Source organism: Colletotrichum karsti (assembly GCF_011947395.1).
Source record: "Colletotrichum karsti strain CkLH20 chromosome Unknown Scaffold37, whole genome shotgun sequence".
Lineage (NCBI taxonomy): Eukaryota > Fungi > Ascomycota > Sordariomycetes > Glomerellales > Glomerellaceae > Colletotrichum > Colletotrichum karsti.
Genome location: NW_024065937.1, coordinates 425,779 through 439,577, shown reverse-complemented (window position 1 = coordinate 439,577; position 13,799 = coordinate 425,779). Strand labels below are relative to the sequence as shown.

The 13,799-nt window shown below is 51.9% G+C and overlaps 3 protein-coding genes across 3 annotated transcripts; 2 read left to right on the top strand and 1 right to left on the bottom strand.

Moving 5' to 3' along the window:
• Positions 1-412: 412 nt before the first annotated feature.
• Positions 413-1,920, bottom strand: CkaCkLH20_10057 (FAD dependent oxidoreductase superfamily protein; the record flags this gene model as incomplete). The annotated part of the gene is made up of 4 exons (XM_038892772.1): positions 413-637; positions 706-1,234; positions 1,281-1,626; positions 1,674-1,920. The coding sequence occupies 4 exons, from the start codon at positions 1,918-1,920 to the stop codon at positions 413-415; spliced, it is 1,347 nt and encodes a 448-aa protein (XP_038742021.1).
• A 6,462-nt stretch (positions 1,921-8,382) lies between these two features.
• Positions 8,383-9,645, top strand: CkaCkLH20_10056 (flavohemoprotein; the record flags this gene model as incomplete). The annotated part of the gene is made up of 1 exon (XM_038892771.1): positions 8,383-9,645. One exon carries the CDS (start codon positions 8,383-8,385, stop codon positions 9,643-9,645), a length of 1,263 nt encoding a protein of 420 aa, XP_038742020.1.
• A 3,327-nt stretch (positions 9,646-12,972) lies between these two features.
• Positions 12,973-13,431, top strand: CkaCkLH20_10055 (uncharacterized protein; the record flags this gene model as incomplete). Its single annotated transcript, XM_038892770.1, has 2 exons — positions 12,973-13,246; positions 13,298-13,431. 2 exons carry the CDS (start codon positions 12,973-12,975, stop codon positions 13,429-13,431), a joined length of 408 nt encoding a protein of 135 aa, XP_038742019.1.
• Positions 13,432-13,799: the final 368 nt, after the last annotated feature.

Sequence of the window (13,799 nt, the reverse complement as noted above, 5' to 3'; positions counted from 1 at the left end):
CTGACAGATGCCAATTCCTTCCGTTGGTTCTGTCGTTCTTCTTCCGCCACGCCCCGATCCCACCATCTCAGCCTTGCAGATATAATCATGGTTCGATGTCGAGGTCCACCGTACGACGCAGGGGTCGGCCGGACCCGGAAGCTGATCGTTCGGCATCTGCTGACAACGCCGCGCTTCTGCAGCACCTCATTGATCCTTTGACGCTTTTGTCATCTGCGGCGACGACTTTGTCATCTCGGGCAACTTGCATGCAGGGCAGCAGGGTTTCTCTTCTCAACGGCGTACCACACTCAAAAGCGTAAAGTCTGATGAGTACTACCGTCTACTACGTACATGCGAAAACGGCTCTCAGCTATTCATGCATGCTGTCAAATGGGCGTTAGTCGGAGATGGAATCATGCACTATGCGGGATCAGGCGAGCAGCTCGTTTTCCTGTCGCTGCAGCCTGGCCTCGCTTGTCTCGAACAGCCGCGGGACTCCAGACTGGGAGAAGGGGATGTCGTCTCTGACGATCTTCGCCAGGCCCTTGGCCGTGAGTAAGATGAAAGCCATGCCGTGGCCATTGAAACCCGCAGCAATATATTGGCCCGGTTTCGACGGCACGGCGCCGACATGGGGAAGGAGGTCATTAGTATACTACCACTTTGGTCAGAATCCATCGTGATCTACACTGACATCGCAAGCGGTAATGTGGGAGAACTTACGCCCATAATTCCGGTCCAAACCCTCTTCACTTTGGCTCCGCTATCTTCCCACCCCCGGAAGTTTCTCTGCATGTAGTCGTTAAAGTAGGTAGCAGCAGGCTCAATCAGTTTCGAGTCATCCCAGACGTTGTACCACTCGTCGAGACGCTTCGGGAAGAACTCCGTCCTACCGCCCCCGACGATAATACTGCCGTCAGGTCGCGTGATCTGGTAATCGTACAGCCCGGGTCCATGGCGGAGGGAGTACGTTGAAGGGAGATGCGGCGGCTCTGATCCTTCTGGGACAGCCACATGGCTGCAGATACCGCGAGCTGGGATGATGCGGTCTTTGTATTGGGGCAGAATTGATGAGGTGTACCCGTTGGACGCGAAGAGCACTTTCTTGGCTCTAATCGCACCTCGTGGTGTGGTTACGGTCCAGAAGCCGTTCTCCTGGGTATCGGATACTTTGGTGACGGGAGTATGCGTGTGAAGTTGAACACCCTTGGCGACGGCTTGCGACAAAAGGTGCATGACCAGTTTGTAAGGCCTGCAAATGTCAGAGATGTTCGTTCTCGATGTAGCAGTGGACGTACCAGATCGAGCCAGCCTCAAAAGAGAATGCAGCTCTTGCATCTTTGACGCCGGAGTAGGTCTCGGCTGCTTCACCCTCGACGTAGTGGACAAGCTTAGCAGTTGGTGAGCCGAGCTTCAGTAGTTCATCGATGCCTTCCTTGAAAGGGGCAGCTAGAGCCACGTCTCTGAGTACAGCCATGGAGGTGGTGACTCTGAAGTCGCAGTCAATCTTTTCCTCTCGCACCAAGTCTCTCACTGCATGGAGGTTGGCTAGCTCAAAGAGGGCCATCTCATCTGTGGCCTCTTGGCCGTGTTTCCTCATGAAGCTCGGGAGCCCTTGGTATAGATCAGGTCTGACATGACCGCCTGTTCTCCTTTAGTGCGAATCCCATCGTAAACGTCACAATACTAACCATTGCGGGCCGTAGCTCCCGAACAAGCCTGTCTGGCTTCAAGGATGGTGATCGATGGCCGTGATGATTCATCGAGATCTTCCAGGAGATAGTGGGCGAGCGCGGCGCCTGTGTACCCAGCGCCGATGATCACGATATCCTGCTCAGCAGGCAGTTCCTCAGAACTCTGATGGCTGTCGAGTTCATGCAGCTCTGTCCGCCAAAACGGAACAGTGGCGTTGGGCACTGGGAAAGGGGCGGGTGACATGTTCAGACTAGGTAGTGTGGAGGTGATGTTAGTGTGAGGTTAAGAGCCTCCCAAAGGAATGGAACCCAATCGGAACCCCCTTTTTAATGAGGACAAACGTTGGGAGGTTGCAATAGGCGGAGAGGATGATGCAAAGTGTCCAGTATCAAAGAGACGGCCGTCAAGGTCCGCGAATGGCTGGAAATGGCGGATGCAGCCCCGAAAACGCGGGGGAGGCCGGTTACCTCCGACTCGGAGCCGACTTCCCGGTGTTAATTCGCCGGCGGCCATCGGCAGCTCCTTGGGGGTCTTTTAGCGAGGACAAACTGGGGGTTAGTGCCTTCTTTGCCCCTGAAGGACCGATGTCTCAGCGACAACGTTCCCCAGCTGCTTGCTTGCTCTCATGGTGGTGCACTACTCCAGCCGTAAAGCACTACAAGGGACATCTCCAGGATTCAGCCAGCAGATCACCTCACCCAAACTCTCTTTCGACTTCATTCTCAACTTTCACATCTCAACTGCAGTCTCCATATCTCTCCCTCTTTACCCACTTGCTTCTGGGGCCCTGGCTTTTACCTGACTCGCGGCATCGTCAGATTCGTCTTGTACGCCACGCTAAGATCGTCCGCTTTTACGGAGAAATCGACTTCCATCACGCTATCGAATGCGGTAGTTCTAGAGCATTGGCATGATCTAAGGATAACAAGCTGCCATGTCCCCTGCGCCTGTCATCTGTCACGATTGGATCCTCTTCATTTGGGAGACCGATTACTTGGGTGCCCATGATGAAAACGTCCAGCTGTCAGTGTCAATGTCAATGTCACCGTCAAACTAACAGCCACGAGGCTCTGGAGTGCTTCGGCGTGGGGATTGCCACGACACGTGCGACGAGGAGCTTTTTTGGTACCGAGGGCCCATGATCCTTTCACCGCCTTAACCCTACATCTTGGGATTCCTTTCCGTGTATATCGCGTTTGGTGGTACTGATGAGTTGTCGTGCAGAGATACTTGTAGACTCCATTGACACAATCTGCCCCAGTCGAACTTCTTTACCTTTGTACGTAATTACACGGCGCAACAGAATTCAGGGCTTTCAGACAGGACCTTCCATCGGACGTATGGTTGAACTCTCAATATCGAGACGACAGTGCCTCCGAAAGCTTGTCAGAAGTTCAAGCCGTCCAGTCTGCTCGTCAATCCTCGGCGAGTCATGATCGAGGGCAGAATCTTCTAATTCGGCAAAACTCGAAACACCACTTTGTTAACGGTGGTTCTCATTGATAGAAAAGGAAGCCTAGAGACTGCCGTCAACTTCTTAGACTTACCTAGGGGGGCCAAAGAGACCTTCAGACTCATGACCGTGTCACGTCTTCTGGCTTTTTGAATACCTTTAATTCAACAACACCAACTTAGCAGACATACTTCCAATTCTCAAAGCGGAACGACCATTCAAATCTGCATCTCCTTTAGGACAAACAACGTCAAGGATGCAAGGGACTTCGGTCACTACCGACATTGATGAGACAAGTACCAGGGAAACCCCACGTTCGTCACGTGTTCGGTTAACTGCCTCCCGCTCTTGAATGCTTCGGGAGCGGGACGGCTCTTTCATTCAGTTCTGTGTATCAACATCTACCGAGTTGAAGGCAATAACAACCAATGCAGGAAGCGCGAGTGGCTGAGCTCAAGCTTTGCGAAAATCAACAAGTTGCGACGTATGGTCTCCACGGCTGCGATGCCCGGTACACAAGACAAGGACTACAGGGATGCGAACGAACTGCTTATCATTCATTCCTATTTTCCGTGTGCGACTACTTTCGAATATCGAGATCACATGTAAGTCCTGCGTGGGCATCTTGTACCACCTTTTCCGTTTTACTATATGAAATCTTCGAAAATGGGCGTATCCGCCAAAGAACGTACAGTATTGGCTTGTGCTGATGGCCGGCAGGCTGGAACTCCCCAAGCAGTCCCGTGGGCCAATGTTACAATATGTTTTTGGAGTCGACGGATCTGAGATATGTCTGATTGATTGATCACATTTCTTTTGACTTGAGGTCCCACGCCCAAAAGCATGGAGGCATGCGAGCTTCGTGGGTCTCATTTCTGGGGTTTTTGTTCCTGGGACACCAAGTTCGCCGAGGGTGGGGCCGGGGCCGGAGCAGGGCTCCGGAGCACGGGCGGAACGGACCGGTCACGGCTTTGACCTGCCACGGGTCATCCAACAATGTCGACCTCCGCTACCAAATTTTCCAACAGGTAAACTGTTGATGACTGTAGATTGCCGAGCGACAGCGAACTCTGAAGTCTCTCGGTCAAGATCACCTCCTAGAGAACCGGCCGAGGCCCATGATTTTGACTAGCGAGGCCTAAGAATCTGGGACCCTGCTCATCATGGTGTGAACCTCGCTCACTCTGAGCATGTTCACAAATACGGAGCGAATTTTCATCTTGACACCGGACTTCGACCAACGCAGTCGGACTAATTATCTGTCCGACTCGGGAAGATTAAGGTGTGTTATTACAACCTGTGTGGAACTAACGTGGCACTGTCGTCGGTAGCAGACCTCAGACACCTGGTATTCTGGATGATGATGCGCGCTGAATATCCGTTCGATCGCTTTACGCGGATGGTAGGTCGAAATGGAGACAGTCATCCCGCCACATGGTTATGATGGAGACAATCAAAATCGCAGCAATTCGAGACACCAACGCCGCTATCTCGGGGCAAATAAGGGTGTCACCTTTCAAAATCCACCCGCTGGCATCAGCGCGTAACCCGAATGTCATTGAAGGGTGAAGCCGAGGCTGTGATACGAATTCGCTCCACAGAGCATCCATGTAAGCACTGACATCCCCTGGAAGAAGCGTCAATCGGATTCATATCCACTCGCAGATTTTCAAGTGCAGGCATCCGATTGTGGCCAGGATGCTGGAGACAGGTTCAGACTAACGACTAATCAAATAATCGTTTGTGACATCTTGTTGCCTGGGAAGGTGGAGGTCAGGCCAAAACACTCCAAGAAGCGTGTTCCTCGCTTGACGAACTTGCAGGACGAATAGCCTCTGACAAACGTTGCACAGGTGGGGGTTGAAAGAATTTTCCTCGATACCTTCGGCTTCGAGCTTGTCAGAATTTTACCCGCCCGGTATTGACGAAGAAGACGGCCGGGATCTTGTCATTACGTCCGGATGGCGTGCAGACCGGGGAGAAGTTCTCGCGGCATCACGTTTCTTTTTCCAGGCGTAACATCGTGGGCGCCATGTGGCTTGAGGATTCCAAGAGCCGGTTGGATGTGCGAGTCCAAGCGACTCCAGGCTATTCGAAATGTTTGCTTGTCAAATATCAACATGCGAACGGACGGACCTTGCTTCTTCACAACCAACAAGCGTGTGGCAGAGTCGACGAGACGAGTATGCTTGGCAGCAGAGTCAATGTTTGCTTGCCACCGTAGGCGGCCGCGGTCACCTCCGTGATGCACCACGCGTCTTGGAAACATCCCAGGGACGCCATGTTATGTGGTCAAATGGCTCTTTCGCATGGACCCAAACTTGACCGAACCCTTGGTCACATATGCATTGCATCAAGTCTCATTTTGGGACGCAGAAGAAAAGCAATCAAATGGGCGCCACGATTTCCAAGAACCCCGTGTTGATGGACTAGTGGCGCAGACGAGAATGCCCCAAGGAAGCAAATTTCTTCTTCTCTTTGAACTGCGCAAGAGGAAAACACCTCGGAAACGACATGTCACTTTCCCTCTCTCTCGCACCAAGTTAGCGCACTTCGGCCAGTATGAAGACGGTGGTTGAACTAGCCCGCTAAGCCTGTTGGAACTTCGCCTAATTGTGTATTGCACTACTCCTAAGATGGTCGGTCAACCGCCGACCACCGATCATCTTCTCGGATTCACAGATGAAGCGCCATGTTTGCATCAGACGCGTGGAGAGGATTGCCCTTTTGAAATGTTTGTGTATCATTTGACACCTGTCACAAATGATGAAGGGTAGGGGGACCGTTCGAGATTCGTCAAGGTACCCGCTGAAAACCTCTGTTGGTTGTTGGTTGATCCATCGAGATCTTTACAAGATCCTCATCATTGGAGCTGGAAAGTGGACTCTCGAATGCACTGGTAAGGGTCACACTGACAATCTGACAATCGCGTGTGAAGGAATTTGATCCGCTGACGGCTGCCAGTACAAGGCCGGGCAACCAGGCCACCGTCAGGGGGACCATGCGGGGTGATTCGGTGCCAGTTGATGAGCTTCACATCTTCGACCCCGGGGATTCCCGACCATGACCGCCTTCGACCGGTGATAATACTGAAATCTCGATTAGTGTGTTCTGAAGAAAAGAGCTGAGAATGTCGGTTCGTGGCGTGACAGCCACCGGTAGAGGTGTTGGAGTATTGACAGTGCAAGTGTAAGCTCTGGTGGCTGAAGAGCTGTTGAAGAGGGACTTGGCTGGTAATGAGATATGATACATCGATCAGCACTGCAATTCCTCGACAGATACAAGCGGACTTGCGAATCGACCCCTGATAGGACCTCGCCAACTGAGTAGTACTCTTTACGACGGCCAGTGCTAATGGAACATCAAGACCTCCACCCGATCCTTTGGGCTCAAGTTGAAACTCGAGGAAGAAAGGGTATGATTGCAACTCCACCACGTTGTTGGTGAGGGCAGTCAGCAGAATTTTGTTTTTGCTATATTCTTGCCGAGGTTGCAATCAATCTAGCAATCTATTAGATGAGATTGTTACTGCGTGTTGGTGCCGTATTCCACGTCTATTGTATCTAAGTAACCGCATTCGTTTCTCTCGACGGAGTGGGCAGAAAAAGTGGTCAAAAAGACAGAAAGGCACACGGACATCCCCCTCATCGGAATCGGGGACTGAAAAGCGCTGGGTTAACTGGGGAATTGTCAGAGTATCTGTGGCTCCTTTGCCCTAAACCCCGGTCGAGTCTCACCCGTTTTCTCTCTGTCTCTTCCTCCAAGCATTAGCTGCAGCTCAGAGCCGATGATTGCTGCAACCTGCAAAGCGTGTCCATGGATTGATATTAAGATAATTGGGCGCAACGTGGACCCCCAATTGGGCAATCCGGAAACCGCAAATCTCATCATACGAGTTTGCAATTGCAACTCGGCAATTCCCTGCTATGGCGTGTTGTTTTCTCCACTGAACATCGCGTGTCACTGACGTCTGTTAGGAACAAGGGATGAGAAAAGGAACCACACAACCGCCTCCGTCCGCTCCCATCTCCGCCGGGGGTTCCTGTCCGAGTCTTCAAATTTTTTCTTCCCTCCAACCTCCGGGCAACATTTGGGAGTTCCGAGTCGGGACTGACACGAGGGCAAGTCGAAAACGACGGACTTGGCAACACGCCCGGTCATTGCCTCCACGAGCCCATCGTTGTCTCCTCCTCGTCCTCTTGCTCCGACTCCATCACTGCTGCAAGTCACAGCAGACTCCATTCGAAACCTTCAGACCTCACCGACCCCAAAACCGTTGCAAGCGCTTGTGCGGAATATCCACCATGAACCGGGCCCGTCCCTTAGCGCACTTCTAGAAGGGGCTGTCGCGACCTCATCGCCGCTTCGGTTTCCTCGGCAGCTCACGAGCGGTGTCCCACTGGAGAGGCTTCGGGGTCATCCTCAGGGTCCAGTCGAGATCCCTGCTGGCGTCCTTGAGACCCTAGTATCCTGGGTACATCCGGGGGTCCCCCGGCCGTGTACAACCGTCGCGGACAGGGCTGACTCTGAACCGCTTCTCGGTTCATCGCGAACCACCGGCTTCCATTGGTGCTGCTCGTGTGCGAGCCATAATCAGTGTCCACGAGCGTTCTCCATGGAGCTCATCCTTGAGTCCATGCATGGGGGCCCATGAGCCGTGCTCAAATGAGGAGTCAGCTTTCTTTTCACACTACGACATACAAATCATACGATGTCTATCTGTCGAGACGGGCGGTGCCTGATTCGAAGCATGGAAGCCGTGAAGACTTATACGCACGCGGCAGCGTCGCACGACGAGGGGAGGGGTGAGACCAGGCGACCGTCACTGAGGTCGGAGTGATTCTACAGGAAGCCGACTTTGACCGCATCAGAGAGAGATTATATATATCGTTCTCGAGGAGCCCGAGTCGAGCGCCTTCTCATAACGCGTGCGTTCTTGTGTCCCAAACCCTCGGATCCGGCTCTTATTCCATCTCGCGGACGGCTGCCAGTGTCTGTGCAATTTTTTTGATACCCCCTTACCATTCGCACCCCTGTTCACGTCGGCGGCCCCAGAGATCCATCCTCCATCCCATTCCATCCCGTCCCATTCCTAGACTTACAAGCAAGCAGCCGCAAGGCTTCCCTTTTTTGGCTTAAAGAACACGCGCCATCAGCCGAGAACTCGGATCTCGAGCTTCAGCAAGCTAAACGACCTGGGAGAACAAGCTTTCCCTTCACATCATTCTCTCGTCACACACATAGTCAGAGCCATGGCCTTGACATACAAGCAATCACAACTGGTTAGGGGCACCATCCCCGCCCTGCGCGAGCATGGAGAGACCATTACCTCTATATTCTATGCCAACATGCTGCGAGCTCACCCGGAGCTTCACGACCATTTCAACAAAGTCAACCAGGCCAACGGGCGCCAACCACGTGCTCTGACGGGCGTCATCCTAGCCTTTGCCTCAAATCTCAACCACATCAGCGAGCTTATCCCCAAACTTGAGCGTATGTGCAACAAGCACTGCTCACTTGGCATCCAACCCGAACACTATGACATCGTCGGCAAGTACCTCATTCAGGCCTTCGGCCAAGTCCTCGGGCCTGCCATGACACCTGAGATTCGCGAGGCCTGGACAAAGGCCTACTGGATCCTCGCTAAGATGCTCATCGGCCGCGAGGCCCAGATGTACCGCGAGTTTGACGACGACAAGTGGAAGGGATGGCGCAAATTCCGTATCGAACGCAAGGTTGCCGAGACGGAAGACATCTTCTCCTTCTATATGGTTCCCGTCGACGGCAAGCGTCTTCCCGAGTTCTACCCAGGCCAGTACACCTCCCTTCGAACAACGATTCCGAATCTCGGCCATCTTCAGTCCCGGCAGTACTCCCTCAGCGACTCCCCGCGACCGGATTACTATCGTATCACCGTCAAGCGCGACCAAGGCGTCAAGGTCGGCAAGGGCAATGCTGTGTTCAACCTCAACCCGGGTGTCTTCTCCAACCACCTGATCGACGAAAAGAAGCCCGGCGATATCGTCGAGCTAACACACCCTACGGGCGACTTCTTCTTCGACACACACGCCGCTGGCACTCTCCCCGTCGTCCTCATCTCCGCTGGCGTCGGCGTCACCCCCCTTATGTCCATCTGCAACACGATCGTTGAACGCCAGGCGGTCCGTCCCATCTCTTGGATTCACTGCTCGGCACGTAATGCTCCGTTCGAGGAGCATATCCGCAAGATCGCGTACAGCCGCGCCAACTTCATCACGAAGTTCTTCCGTTCTCAGATCGCCGATGTCGAAGACGACGACTCGCTCTCCTCGTCAAGTGACTTCGGTCTCCGCATGGACCTGGCTCGTATCGATGCCCATGAGCTTTATCTCGGCCATGGGGGCGCTGAATATTACATCTGCGGCCCAGAGATCTTCATGGTCGAGATGTCAGAATACCTTATCAACCAGGGCGTCGATCCTGCAAGAGTCAAGTTTGAACGGTTCACTACCGGAGACCTGGAGTTTAAACATTGAGAGGTCAAAATGGAAATTTTCATATTCACGGGTTGCATTGCTTTCAAACGGTAGAACGAAAAGGGACATTGAGACATCGGGTTGAATGATTGATGGAGTTTCATGAGCTCAAAGTTGGCTATTTGGGAAAGGGTTTCACATATCCAAAATCGCCATGGTAATGTCTTTACTGGAAGGATATAGAGGGCGGCACGGGATGATCTTTGATTTGCGGGTTGGAAGGGTGAAGCATAAACGATTGCGTCAAGAGAACAACAATCTTATACCCAACTCTAGTGCCTCAGCTTTCCGACAAAAACGATGGTGACACAAAGCCAATCGCATGACCAATTAACAAAAGAAAACTCTAGTCCGTCTCTAGGCACCAGCAGAGGCGTGATCGCAAAGCAAATGAAATGGCCCTGGTTCAACGTCAACAATTCCTACTCAGTAAGTTCTCGACATCATACGAGAAAAATTGGATTGAACGCCGCACAATGCAACCGCCTGACTCGCCACTATTTCTCGCGCTCTGCGACCCCCCGGGGCTCCCTACGGGTCACCTAAAATGGGGGACTGGAGTGCAAAGGCTGGGATGTTGTGGGCTTCGGAATATCCATGAGTCCATTGCAACCTGAATCTTACATACATCGCATGTATTTTATATCCACGCAATTCACAACGGCCTTCAGTTGGTTGGCAATTGTTGCCCCTGCAAAAAGAGCCACCAACAATCACCAACATCCCACAATGGCGTCCGACGTCGCTCCGCAAGCGAAACATTGCTGGGGGCTTTGCCGTCATGAGCGCGGTCCATGAACCGAAAAGATGCGATCTGGCAATTTTCCCCCGTCAGTTCTGCCATCGGCATCAAGAATTGATGTTGATTCAGCTTCGGCCCCTCCGCCACATGGACACCGATTTGAGAAGAGGACAACGCGAAAACTGCTTCGCCGGCTAACCTCCGTGACGACGAAAGACAGTTACTGGCGCTAGACACAGCCTACCACAACCGAAGTCCCTCTGTGCCGGTTCCCTGTGAGATCGTGGGTCAAGCCTCCAGTCCGGCAGACGACTTGTTGGGATGTTTGTTTAACATGGCTCTCTATTCTCCCGCAACGGCGAACAGAGGGTCTTGACTTGCGAGAGCCGCCCACATAAGCCTACTTTGATGATGACGCCAGCTTCCTTTCGCTCCGCCGGCCGTCTTCCGACAGCGGGATTTACCAACTATTGGTGTTGATATCCGTCGTCGGCAAAGGGGCACGGCTATGCCGCTATGTTAGTCTCCAACGGCGTCCGTGCCAACCATACTAGATCCCGCTCGTCCGCTCACAGGTCCGCAGCCGGTGCAATGGCCGTGTTTGATGCCGTGAACTCTTCCCGGCACTCGAAGTTTTCTCGCTGCAGGGGAGACTTTTCTTGGCTGTTTTGTCTTTGGGGGCGCACATGGCGGTCAAGATAACTCCATTCAAATTGCCGCAGTTGTTGGCTCTTGAACTCGCCTGGGTAGCATGCAACACGGATCTTTGCTTCACCCAAAACTTTGGCGGAAGGGAGGAAACGGAACATGACCCGGGACTCAGGAGTCAGCTCCGGTCAGCACCCGGCAGTAAACGCCCACTTGAACCCATGCGCATTATCTAAGGCCTCATATACCTAGCCAGGAAAACATTCGCCGCGGAACACCGGGAGACTGGACAGCCTACAGCTCAAGGTGTTGTTTCCGGTAGCATCGCTTCGCAAGTCCCAGGCGCTTTCGCGCGCGCGTTTAGCCTCCGTATCGGCGGTCAAGCATTGTGTCAACCTCCGGCCGCATTTGCTGCTCGTCAGGCGGCAACACGACGCTGAGGGCGGTTTCATAACACAGCATCAGCAGCTGTTGCTTCTTCGCCCCGTGCATCGTTATGCAAGCCGGGAATTATGGCATGTTTATCGACAGTGAATTTTGTGATTTGCGACCAAAGTTTCTTTTTGATGCTAGGGTCTAGTTGTCAAACCAAGTCAACTACTGGTGGCCATTATCGGCAGTTGAAGTCTTGCTACCACCACGACTTGACCATTGAGTTGTTCAACGTTACTTTGATGTAACATAAAACCGCGGCTATGAATCCGACCTCCGCGACATCAATTGTCACTTTCAGCGATAGTAGACTTAACTGAGAGGTCGTGATCTTGAGTCATCTGGCTTAGGAAATTCGCCAAGGTATGCCAAACGAGCAGCTCTAGTGGTTGACTGCACAGATAATCTACTCATGCTAAGCAGCTCAGTTGAAATTTGGCGTCTAGCCGCCAAACGGACGTCCCCTACTAATTTCTAGAGACGGATCAATATTTACCAATAACGAATGCCACATTAAATAAAATTTGAACTCAGGCAGCGTAACTACCATCGTATTATTTCAAGTTTTCTGGAGGTCTCTCGAACCAAGATCCAACTACAGGTTTGGACCTAGACGGCTGAGCCGACTTGTGTGATCATGTCTAGCTCCATGAGGACTCCAGCAAATTATGCATCGGAACTCAGACATCGTCATTCATGAGACCCATCTCATCTTGAGTACAGTTTTTCAAGTTGAGATAATCTGCCGAGAATACCACGGCTTCACGACATCATGCGCAATGAAGAGCGGGGGAAACGTAACCCATGTGTGCAATGAAAGCATTGATCGAAGCTCAGCTGACGCCACACTGGTGATTGCTTCGTAATATTTTATGATGGTAGCTGAGACTCAAGCAACGCTGCAATTCGTTGGTAAGTGTGTGTGGATGCATGGTGATGCATGGGTCGTTCAGCTAAACGGTGAGCTGAACGCCACCACACGGATCTAGCAACCTGGAAGATGGTAAACTCGTATTCCAATTTTTGCCTTCGTTTCTTTTTCCAGAATTTGCCCGAAGAATCTAGAGCTCATAAATGGCCTTGATACTGACCCGGTGCAGTTGCACCTTCTGGAAGATTTGAGTATCGTGTGTTTCTAAGTAGACAGATTTGGATGAGGTGTCATGTCAACCCAGACCAAGATGTACCAAGTTAAACAGACGTACACAGCTGCATCTCCAAGAGAAAACCGCCCACTCAACAGAACATCGTTACACAAAAGCCACACTGCATGGCGGAAGCAAGCTATTGACGCGGGCGTCATGCGGTTCCAGGTTGCTCCGAATACGAAAGTCGCATGTCCTCGTACATAAAGGACGTCGGAGGCATATAAATGCAGAGCTCATGAAGGTTTCAAGGAGTGTTTGTCAGTAGCCGAGATCTTGGTCCACGCTGTATCTTCTACGACTACAAATCTTTCAAGTGGCTACCTCAACATCTAACAGTACACCCAGTCTCTCTTAATCATGGTCTCGGTCAAGAACATTGTGCTTCTTCTTTCGGCAAGTCTCCAGGTAGCAGCAGCTACTTGCAAGGACTACGGATCCTGGTATATCCATATCAGACTTGATGCCGGCGCCCAAGGCCACAGGCAGGGAAGACTGCGTGCCGAACACTCCAAAATACCAGGGAATGTCACAAGCGCAACATGGCTCTATGACCCGGAGACACAGAAGACTACCTACACCACAGATGATTTTACTCTGAACAACACTCTAATAGATAGTCTCGGCATTCAAGGTGCGTTTTCAATGGCGTATACTAAGTCGAATATTGCTGATGATTTTGCAGACTTTGAGATATTCCAGACCGTTGACGGAGTTCCCTTGAAAGGATCCGGGCCCATCAACATCTACTTTGCCCCAGCGGCGAACGGACGAGGCGGCGAAGGGAACACAACCATCGTTTCACAGAAGGCCTTCTAAAATCATTTGAATTTCGTCATGACTTACTTCTTGAGTAAAAGGGGTGTCTGGGTCGATTCACCGGCTTGTTGAAAGGGTGGATGATAGAGACCACGCTGCGGAAGTGGCATGATGGCTATCGTTTCCACGATTAGGCAAACATTGTTTTTCATGGAAGAGGGATGAGATCCAATGCAAACACTGGAAAAGAAACTTGTGGATCACTTCGACTTGCTTTTCTGTGGCGAAGTTCCCATGTGACTCATTCTCTGCTCTTCGACATTTTGAAGCCATCGCTGACTCAACTATGAAGGCTTATTTGAATGAAGTTTCTACCCCTCTGAGCACTTATCTTGATATATGGACATTATATGAGTAGTTGACTTATT